We start from the raw sequence: 10,035 nt of genomic DNA, 5'->3' as shown, positions 1-10,035 counted from the left end.
CGTGTTCCCGGCAGCTGCTGCCTGAGGACGTGGTTCCGGCCTGGACGCCGCACGGTCTTCCCGAGGGCGCGCAGACTGCGGTCCTTCCCAGGGCCTGCACACAGGCGACCTGGGCCGCTGTCCGCCAGTCTTGCCCCCGCTCACAGCGTGACGTTCCGAGTGGAATATGAAGGCGCTCGCAGGGGAACGGCCTGCTAGTTCATGACACGGAAATCCCGCGGCCAAGCGTGTCCGCTGTCGGCTGTGTTTGGTTGAGGCCCGACTGTCCCCACTGGGAGCTCAGACCCACCCTCACGCCTGGCGGTCATATGAACGGGGACTGTGGTGTTAGTTTATGGAAGCCAAGTTCAGACTGGCTCTCTGGTCTCCCTCCCACCAGCCACGAAAGTTTGCAAAGGGACGTGCAGGTTAACTTACGGTTTGTATGTTCTTTATTATTTTGTATGATACTACAGTATCATAATCATTTTTATATGAGTATTTTTGGGTTTCAAAACAAGTCATCTGTGTTCTCACTATTCCTCATGGGAAAATCGCTTTGATATACAAACGCCGAGTCACCAGCCATGGCCTACTGGCTTTCCCCACCTCGACTTCCGCACCCTGAGGGCCCTTCCTCCGAGGCCAGGCCCCTGCTGCCCTGGTGTGAGCTGCTCTCAGGAGTGCACCGCGGAAAGGGGGGACAGGCGGGGCCCCAGCCCAGGGGTGCCACGGGGGTCCTGGCGGCTGCCCAGGTCAGTGGCCACAGGCAGGGTGTTTGGGGGGTGGCTGCCTGGATCTGCGTCCCATCAGTAAGTCAGGCAGTGCCCTGCTGTGTCTGCGTCAGCTCCCCCTGCATTCTGGGGGACCAGCAGCCCCTCCGAGGGGCACTGTCCCCCCTGCACTCCATGAGACCCCTTCCCCGCTGCACCCTGCGGACCGCAGCCCCTCCCAGGGCGTTGTGAGCTTAGCTGTGAGGGTGACAAGTCAAGCAGAGCCCTGAGACAGAGCTGTGGCTTATTTGTCGAATGATAGCAAACGTGGCCTGACTGGAGCTGTTTCCTGAAAGAAAACCACCAGCATGTGTGCGTCCGAAGTGAGTTTATTGAGCTGCGGATCCCGGCTGGGGCTCAGTCCTGCTGATAGGGGACATGGAACCCCAGGGTGGTCCCCAGGGGGAAGTGAGCGAAGAAGGTGCGGGCCAGATCCTCGATCTGGGGGTAGGCCCCCAGGGTCTGGAAGTACTGCACGTAGTCCCAGAAGTCCGAGGTGGAGAAAGGCCAGTAGGGCATGGCCGGTGGCTCGACGTAGGGGTCTGGAAGACACAGCCACCGGCCTCAGGGGCTGTCCCCACTCGTCCTGACTGGAGGCTGCCCCTCCACAGATGCCTCTGGCAGGTGGCTGGTGCCCAGCGGCCCCATGCAGAGAAGGGACCCTCCCAGCTGGGAGCCAGGACCTGGGCTGTCCCTGGTCCTTCGCAGGAGCATCCCGGAACCTTGCCATCTGGGTGATGACCTGAGTCTCTCGGGACTCATGGTCTCGGGGGAAACAGCTCAGGCAGAGGAGAAGAGGGGAGAGGAGGAGAAGGAGGGAGGGGCAGGAAATCTGGCTCCTGTTCTGGGAGCATCCCAGTGGGATTTCAGAGGGGACTGCAGCCCCCAGCCCTGGAGTCCAGATGCCGCTGCCGTGGGGTTGGACTCGGTGGGAGGACCATGGGGTGAGTCCAGGCTGGGGTGAGATGCCAAGCCACGGGGGCTCGGAGGGTCTCTCCTGCCCTGTGCCACCCCAGGTGGCTGGAGGGCAGGGCCCAGGGAAAAGGCTCCGGTCCCTCTGACCGCACAAGTTGGCCTTGAGTGCCAAGGGCTCCTGCTTCCTCTGCTCAGGACCAGAAGCCAGCTCCTACCCAGCTCCCTCCTCGGGCCCCGCCCCACCCAAACCCACACCAGAAAAGACCAGGAGGACAATACCATACCTCCCTCCTCCTGCACCGGCTTGGTCCCTGCGGAGGAAGAGAGAGCAGTCACCCCGCAGAGCCCCCTAGGGCAGGGCCCGCGGTGCACGAGCTGCCCGAGTGGCCGGGGAGACAGCACGAGGGACGGGCAGGGACTCACCAGCCAGAGGCCCCAGCAGGAGGCAGAGGGCCACCCCTCGCACCAGCCAGGCCTTCATCTTCCCCGGGCGTGTCTTCCACCAACGATGGGGCTCCGGTCCCCCTGCAGCACGGGGGTCCCGGAGGCTGAGGCCAGCCTCCCGTGGGGGCCCCCCTTCCTCCCAGCACCCCTGAACCGGGCAGCTCCCCGGAAAACACAGGCTCTTGGTGTTTTCACAGCAGTCTCAGTTTCGGTGGCTTCAGACTGCGGCCCTGAGGCTGAGCCCCACCTGCCAGCCGGCCAGCACTGAACGGTGGGGCGACCGGGCGTCTGACCCTCCGGAGCTTACCTTGCCGTCCTGGTGCTCAGCCTGGGCCGCACGGAGGGGCGTCTGCGGCCGCCTGCAGGCTCCTCTTTATAAAAGGCAGGAGGCAAGGAGACAGACGTCACCGAGCCGTCAAACTGAATATTTCATCCCTGGCCAGGGCACTGAGGGCTTCTGTGACCTTGCTGGCAGCGGGATCTGGAGTCCACTTGGGGAATCTGATCCAAAGATCAAATTCGGAGAAAAACATCTCTGCACTAGGGATTTTAGGAGTGAATTCAACACCGGGACTCGAACGCAATTTCCTCTCCGCCGGGAGAGAAAGCCTTTCTCAGTGTGACACTGGGGCTGAGACCCCCCCCCCTTACAGGAACAAGGCGATCGCAGAGCTGGCCCTGGGGGCTGGGCAGCAGGACAGGGCTCTGGGGAGCAGCCTCGGATCAGCACCCCCCACGACGGGACCTGCTGAGCACAGTCCCTGCGGGAAATGTGGCATCCAGCCCCACTTCACATGCAGACCAGGCCTTCCTGCTCAGGCACAAGGAGGAAGTCTGTCGTCAGGAAGGCAGCCGTCCGGCCGCAGGCACACCGCGGACGACTCCGAGGGTCTCTGTGGGTCAGGCTGGCTGCTCCGATTACCCCAGGGCTGCCCCTCCAGCCTGCAGCCATGCCTTGCGGCCCTGCCCACAGGGTTCCATCGCCCACAGAACCCACACGACTGGGGTCCTGGCATGCGGTCTGGCTGGTGGAGAACAGATCTGTCTTCATGATGGACCCGGCCAACACACACCCTGTGTCCCCAAGTCTTTGAGCACCGCCTGGACTGGGGAGCACACGGTCTGGCGTCTCAGCCTCCTGCACAGGCGGGCTTTGCACAAATGGTTAGAACGGCTCCTGGTCACCCCGCGAATCCAGAATCTCAGACAAGTGGGCCCAGGCCAGCACTGTGGTCGCCTGCACCCTGACCTGCCCCGTATGTGTTCCCAGGCTTCGGACGACACACGGTGTATGCAGAGCCCCCGGAGCACGCTTTGTGCCTCACCTTCTGGGTCACATTTCAGCCTCGGGGTCTGGTCGCAGATCTGGAAACAGAGTCACGGTTGGGGGTGGGATCAGCCTCTTGCAGAGGACAGCTGGGTAGTGGGGACTACAAGTTGTTTAGGCACAGGGGGGACCTAACCCACCAGGTTGGGAGAAGGGCGCCTCCCAGCGGGGGAGTCTCGGCAGGATTTAGGGGCTCAGGCCTCCAGCTTCATCAGCCTCCCCACACGTCCCTAACAAGGGATGAGACACTCATTCCTGCCCAGCAAAGCGCTGCCCTCTGCACAGGATGGCCTCAGAGAGCAGAAACCCAACTTCCCTTGTGAGCATAAGACCCACCAGGTTAGACCTCGGGTTTTCTTTTCATTAATCTGGACTCCTTGCCTGAAAGACATAATTCCTTTAGGGCAATCGTGTCAGGGTCCCCAAGAGTGATTCCCACCCCCGCCCCGGACTCCGCACACTCCCGGCTGGGATTCACAGCACGGAGATGGTAGGACATGCACAGGGGAAGTCGGGGGGCCAGGCCTGAGCTCCCAGGACCCCTCCCCGTGGACTCAGGCTGCCACCAGGTGCCCGTGAGAGACGCAGCGCCCAGGGGTTTTATCCGGGTCTGGGCGCGGGGCCCCCTCGGCCTGGTGTCGATTCCGGAGGCCCGGGAGGAAGCGGGTTCTCAGCATGAACCACGCTGCCCCGATGTCAGGGGGCAGCGAGGTCCTCTTATCCGTGAGGGTGCCGGGCACTCTCCCCGGAGTTCCGGCCGCGGGCCCCTGGCAGGCGGCGTCCCCGAGGAGGGCAGGGGGCCTGCTTGCTCACCCTTTCTGCACAGCACAGAAGATTCTGGGTTCCTTATCTGCTCCCTCAGCTGGGAATTTTAAGCTCTGAGCTCACCATTGTCTTTCCCACATTCTCCAGCCCGCTGGCAGCTGCCAGCCGCCCGCAGCCCTTCCTGCCTGCTCCCACTACTACGCGGTCTGAGGCTCCCTGGGGCCCTGTGGCTCCGTGGGCGGCGGCGCCCTGGACCGCTACGAACAGCACCATGGGCAGGCCAGAGAACCGACTCTAGATTCCATCCGGAACCTGACCCCCTGGGGGCGAATGTCTCCGGGTTCCAGCATTCTACCCCCTGACCCGGGCGTGCTGTGGGACAGGAGGCTTACTGCCGAGCTAGGAGCCCGGGGGGCTGAGGAAGCCCCCACCCATGGCCTGCGTACCTGTGGGGGCGGGACCTCTGGGGCGGGCAGCGGCCTGCGGAGCTGGGCAGGGCCTGGAGGGCATAAGGACCTGCTGCCATCCCTCTCCGCGCCCGAGGGTGATGGCTCATCGTTTATCAGTGACAGCTCCGCGTCCGAAGGTGAGGGCCAGTGAACCGTTCCTGTGCTGTCTCTTTGTGACCATTTTCCTAGTTTAATAAAAAGCCTGCCTTGGAAACCCTACAGGGAGCGAGCAGTGACGACGCTGGGTGCTACAGCTACGAGCATGGGTGGCTACTTGTTTTCTCTGTGCGCGTACATCTCTTCCTTAGCTCAGCGCTGCTGTGAGAGGGAGAGACCGGTACCCACAGCCTCCAAGAGCTCCCCGCTGCCCGCGTCTGCCACAACCACGTGGCCACCGCCACCCACCCCCACACCTTTTCTGTCTTCCTGCGGCCCTCAGGCCACTCTCCCTGGCTGGCTGGCCTGTACAGAGACCTTCCTTAGCCCCACCTGGAGGTTCTCTCCCTCCAAAGCCCGCGCCCCCACCCGTAGCAAGGAGCCGCCCTGGCTGCATGAGCCGGGTCTTGGTGGACAAAGGTCTGCCCCCAGGCCAACTCCGCAGAGACACGGGGGTGGGCGGTGGGCTCCGCCAGCCTCGAGGGGCGGTGGCTGGCCTGGAGCCTTCTGTCCTCTGCGGCTCCACCCAAATGACCCCGGTGAAGCCGACACGGCAGACACTCCTGGTAAGAGGTCTCGGGGCGCCCTCTGCCGTCTGACTGGGGAACCCTAAGCGTGGCCTCTCGCCGAGGTCCCTGGGAGCCGCAGACACCCCGGCCTCGGCCCTGGAGAACAAGGGCCAGCCCACCTCAGATCTCCGGGGAGGGTGGCGGGACTCCAGGGCTCAAGGCCTTTCCAGCCATCCCAACACAAGCCAGAGCCCTGTTCGCTATTAAGTCCTAAAGCCATAGGTGCCTCCCCTGGGCGTGCCTCCCGGACGGGCCTCTTCTCCGACCCTTCCCACAGCCACCTCCGGCTCAGCCCCCATCCATGGCCTCCATTTGCTTCTGGAAACATCCACACTGCTCATCCACTCCAGGCTGGAAACCTGAGCTCCAGCTGCAGGCCGGCTCCCTGGGTCCCTTCCAACCAGCCGGCCGGCCTTCCTGCTGCATCAGCCCTGGGCCTCCGTCCAGCCTTCCCCGAGCCCTGGATCCTTGCCCCCTCTGGAGCCCCCACGACCCCCGGCACACAGCCAGTCACTCTGCCCGTGTCCTCGGCCCCAGGAGTGACATTGCCCTCCTGCTTGGCCACGGGTTCCGGCCACTTTCTGAGCTGCTGGCTGCTTGAGCGTTCCCGAGTGGCTCAGGCCTGGACCGCTCCCGGTGCCCCGTGGGTGGGGCTTGGTGACAGTGCTGATGGGCTGAACACACGGCGGGTCAGGGCCCCTCCTGGGCCACCCAGTGAGCATCAGGGCCACGTCCTGCAGGCCACTCTCTCACCTGTGGCCTGAGCATCCAGGCCAGCGCCTGGCTGTGGGTGCCGCTCTCCATCCGCAAAACCCGCTGGCCGGTCCTGTCCCCTCGGGAAGCATCAGCCCCTCTGCACCTGCAAGATGAGGGGACCCTCTCACACTCACCTGATTTGTCCCCAGATCCACAGTTTCTGACTGTACATGTCGTTTTGAGAAAAGGATTAAATATCACAGAATCTAATGAACATGAAGAGTTTTGTGGATGAAAACAAATTTGCCTTGGAAAGGCCCACTCAAGGTGGACACTGCCGGAAATTACTGCCCCGTTAGTTGTGACCTGGGCGATGCTGAGATTGGACCCAAACCCTCACAAGCCCCTGGGACCTGCCTTCAGCTCCCGCCTCTGGGAAAACCCGCACCTGAAATCTTGGCCGGCACATCCCGGCAGTGGGCGCCAGGGGGCGCCGTCGCCGCTGGAATCCTCGCAGCCGCAGGAAGGCGCAGGGACCAGAGGATGGATGGGCCCAGACGGGGCCGGTTAGATTTGAAAGCTGAAACGTGTAAGGTCCACACGATTCTTTGTAAAACTCATCTTTTCCTTTAGCTGATTTGTGAGAACTTCTGATCGGGTCCCAGTTTGGTCCGTGAGAGGGCTTCCCCTGAGGCCGGGACACCTTGGCCTGCGGTGGCCTGAGGCCAGGCAGTGGGGCCCATCAGGATTCTAGGGCGGACTCGTAAAATACAGGACTCAATGCTGAAACGTATTCATTGATTATTTGAAATTCTAATCTAACTGGGAAAACTATATTGTTATTGCTGAGTCTGGTGATCCCACATATGCTGCTCCCGGCCAGGCTGGGGGGAGGGGGCACGGGCTGCGGGGAAGGGGCATGGGCTAGGGGAGAGGGGGCACGGGCTGCGGGGAGGGGGGCACGGGCTGCGGGGAGGGGGCTCCAGGCCTGGCGGGGGAGCATGTCTTTCCCAGGACCCTTCCTCCTGGAGCTGCAGGGTCTGGTCCTGGCCCCGACGGGCAGGTGGGCTGATCTCCCCGGGTCAGCGAGGCTCCTGGCTCAGCACACCCAGTGTCTCCACAGCCAGCCCGGTGGGGCCGCTCAGAGAGAACTCGATGCGGCTGGAGAGGTGGGGTGCAACATGGCTAGCAGAGGCCCCCACCCCCGCCAGGCTTGGGGCCAGGATGGGGCCAGGATTTGGGACAGGGGAGCACTGGCCTTAGAGGCGAGTTGCCGCAGGTGCCCAGGTCCCAGGACCTGCCCACTCTGGATGCTCGGCACCCCCGGGCCCCCAAAGCCCCCACCAGAGTCTTCCTTCTGGAAGGACTCCCCAGGAGGGCCGCCCAAGGCCTCAGCACCATGGTGGTGTGAGAATCCCGCCCTGTGGTCCTGGCTGGAGGGAAGGAGAGAGACCGGGTTGGGGGTCCCAGTCCCGCCTGGGAGAATATTTGGAGATGCAGAACCTGGGGCTCCCCATCCATCCTTCTCCCTCCAGGGTGCTGAGAGCTTGCAAGGGTCATGCCCCAGCACCCCAAGACCTAATCCATGCCAGCTCAGTGTGTGCGTGCATGAGCGTGGTGCGCAGGGGTGCTCTGCGCGGGGGCAGGGGCAGGGAGCCCGAGGGAGGCCTGGCGGGGAAAGGCAGACCACGGCATGTCCTCTGTCTCCGCTGGCTGGGGGCCGGCCCCTGGGGCTGAGTCCCCTGACCCAGGGGCCCAGCGGGCATCCAGGGCTGGCTGAGGCCTGGAGCTCGTCCTGTGGCCGACGCTGCGTCTGTGGGGCAGGAGTGAGGGGCTTGGAGCCGCCCCAGGACCACGTACTCCTCAGTCCTCGTGCCTCAGGTGTCCCCCCAGGACACGGAGCCAGACCTGGTCTACACTCTCGAGGAAGGCCGACCACGGTGCCCCGCGAACCGGAAGGCATGAGCCCAGTGCACATTCCTCCCCTTGTTGTGCAATGAACAGGGAGACGCTTACTCGGACGATCCCGTGCCTGGAGCCTGCTTCGTCCTCACAGCAAACCTCTCTGGGTGGGTGCTCTGTGCCCGGCCCCCTCAGGGACTGCCCACCCACATCCTTGCTCCTGGTGGGTTCGGAGCTCCCCTCCCCGCTGCACTGTCTGGGGGAGGGGACTGAGGCTTTCCAAATCAGGGACGTGCCGGAGACCACAGCAAAGTGGAGGCCGGGGAGGGGGATGGCCCCTGCAGGAGGGTCAGACTCCCCCTCCCCCGGGCCGTCACACACCCTGAACCATGTGCACATCCATCCCCTTTCAGGTCCCGGTCAGAAGGCTGGCCTGCCCACCCCACTTCCCCATTGCGGATGTGCTCCCGGAGGTGGCGGGTCTTCCCAGGGCAGGGGTTGCAGGGCCTGGAGCCTCCGGGGGGCCTGCCCAGACAGCACCCTAGGGCCCACCCTGGGGACTGGCACCCACCCCCGCGTGTGCTGAGGGCCCAGGGCGCAGGCTGGAGGTCCACCCTGGCCCAGGGGCTCTGCCCCGCTGCTGCCGCAGCAGGATGCTGCTCGAGTTTAAAGTGGTCCAGCTATGCATTCTGGGTCTGCCTGGCCGCAGACTGTGAGAGCCAGGCGGGCACACAGGCCCCCATCCAGACGTGGGCACGGGCAGGGGGTGGCAGCCTGGCAGCGGATCCTGGGAGAAAATGCCACAGTGGTGTTCTTCCGGGTTCTGGGCCTGACGCCAGCCCTTCCGTCCAGAGTCTGAGTCTGCAAGCTGGCAGTAAGCACGGGTTCCGGCAGCACCGGGCACGAGGGAGGGGCACCTGCACGAGCAGTCCTCCAAGCATCCCCGATGCCCACGTGATCCCGGGGGCCCACTAGAGCATCCGCTCTGGCTCTGTGTCAGCCGGCAGCACCCACTTCCTGGAAACCCAGGCCCCCTCAGCCCAGATGTCCAGCAGGAGGGGCTGGGGGTGGGGGGGGGTCTGTTCTTGGCCCGTGGGAGTGTGTCCCAATTCTCCTGGGCCTGGTAGGGGATGGGGCTGTGGGGGCAGTGGGGACAGTGGGGGACGGTGGGGACAGTGGGGATGGTGGGGACGGTGGACTATAGAAGCTGTGGGGACAGTGGGGGGCCACAGGGACTCTGGGGTGGAGGGAGCAGGCCCGGCGGTTGTGCAGGGGACAGGCCTGGAGGGGACAGTGACGCCTGACCACAGGCTGGCCAGGTGACGGTGGTGTCCTGGGTTTTGCACGTGGATCTCAGCAAGCTGGCCCTGCTGGGGGGCCCGTGCGGGAGCAGCGAGGGGCGTGAGCGGGTCTGACGCACAGCTGGTGCCCCATCGTCCGTACCCGCCTTCCGCACCCGCCAGGCCGCCCCCGAGTCAGGGCAGGACGTGCCTATGCCTGAGGCCGCCCTGTGCCGGTGCCTCTGTTTCTGGCGCAGGAAGCCCACCCAAGGGCACAGACCCCTCTTTCCTCGGGCGGGTCTGTGTTTCTGCACCCAGAGAGGACTCGGGGCCCGCGGCCTCTCACCCCCAGGCTCCCTGGACCAGCCCCGCCCCCGGGAAAGGAAAGGCTGGCAGGTGTGGTCTGGGAGGCAGCACGTGAGGCTCGCGGGGGGCGTGCACGGGGCGCGCCAGGGCCCCTGCGTCCTGGGACCCAGGACCTCGGAGGGAGGGGGGCGGCCTGTGTCCCCCAGGCTCCGGGGCCCCACACACGGGTCCTGCTTCGTAAACAAGAAACAAGGAGGGTGAGAGGCCCCGCAGGATGACGCTGTGCCCCGCTGTCCCCCTGCCACTCCGGGAGGCCCGCGCAAACCCGAGCTCACCAAGCCCCGCTCCCTGGACGCCTCCTCCCACCAGGAGACAGCCCTCGGCTTCCTTCCAGCCCTTCTCCGGTTGGGGACCTGGGTTGGGCCTGCCTCCCGGCGGGATCTCAGCCCAGCTCGCGGGGTGCAGTGGGCCAGC

The 10,035-nt window shown here is 64.7% G+C and overlaps 1 protein-coding gene across 1 annotated transcript; it reads right to left on the bottom strand.

The window, feature by feature from the left end:
• Nucleotides 1-1,061: 1,061 nt before the first annotated feature.
• Nucleotides 1,062-3,611, bottom strand: OTOS (otospiralin). The gene is made up of 6 exons (XM_029932884.1): nt 3,579-3,611; nt 3,437-3,476; nt 2,419-2,482; nt 2,091-2,192; nt 1,952-1,978; nt 1,062-1,294 (listed from the first exon to the last, which is right to left on the bottom strand). The coding sequence occupies exons 4-6, from the start codon at nt 2,146-2,148 to the stop codon at nt 1,110-1,112; spliced, it is 270 nt and encodes an 89-aa protein (XP_029788744.1). The 5' UTR covers nt 2,149-2,192; nt 2,419-2,482; nt 3,437-3,476; nt 3,579-3,611; the 3' UTR covers nt 1,062-1,109.
• Nucleotides 3,612-10,035: the final 6,424 nt, after the last annotated feature.

Source organism: Suricata suricatta, chromosome 3, assembly GCF_006229205.1.
Source record: "Suricata suricatta isolate VVHF042 chromosome 3, meerkat_22Aug2017_6uvM2_HiC, whole genome shotgun sequence".
NCBI lineage: Eukaryota > Metazoa > Chordata > Mammalia > Carnivora > Herpestidae > Suricata > Suricata suricatta.
This window is presented reverse-complemented; position numbering and strand designations above follow the sequence as displayed.

What these genes read in the sequence shown, in the direction of transcription:
- OTOS (XM_029932884.1), bottom strand. Translation starts at nt 2,148, where the DNA reads ATGAAGGCCTGGCTGGTGCGAGGGGTGGCCCTCTGCCTCCTGCTGGGG. An exon ending in CCTGCTGGGGCCTCTGGCTG is followed by an intron (nt 1,979 to 2,090) that starts GTGAGTCCCTGC and finishes CTTCCTCCGCAG; the next exon opens with GGACCAAGCCGGTGCAGGAG. An exon ending in GCCGGTGCAGGAGGAGGGAG is followed by an intron (nt 1,295 to 1,951) that starts GTATGGTATTGT and finishes TGTGTCTTCCAG; the next exon opens with ACCCCTACGTCGAGCCACCG.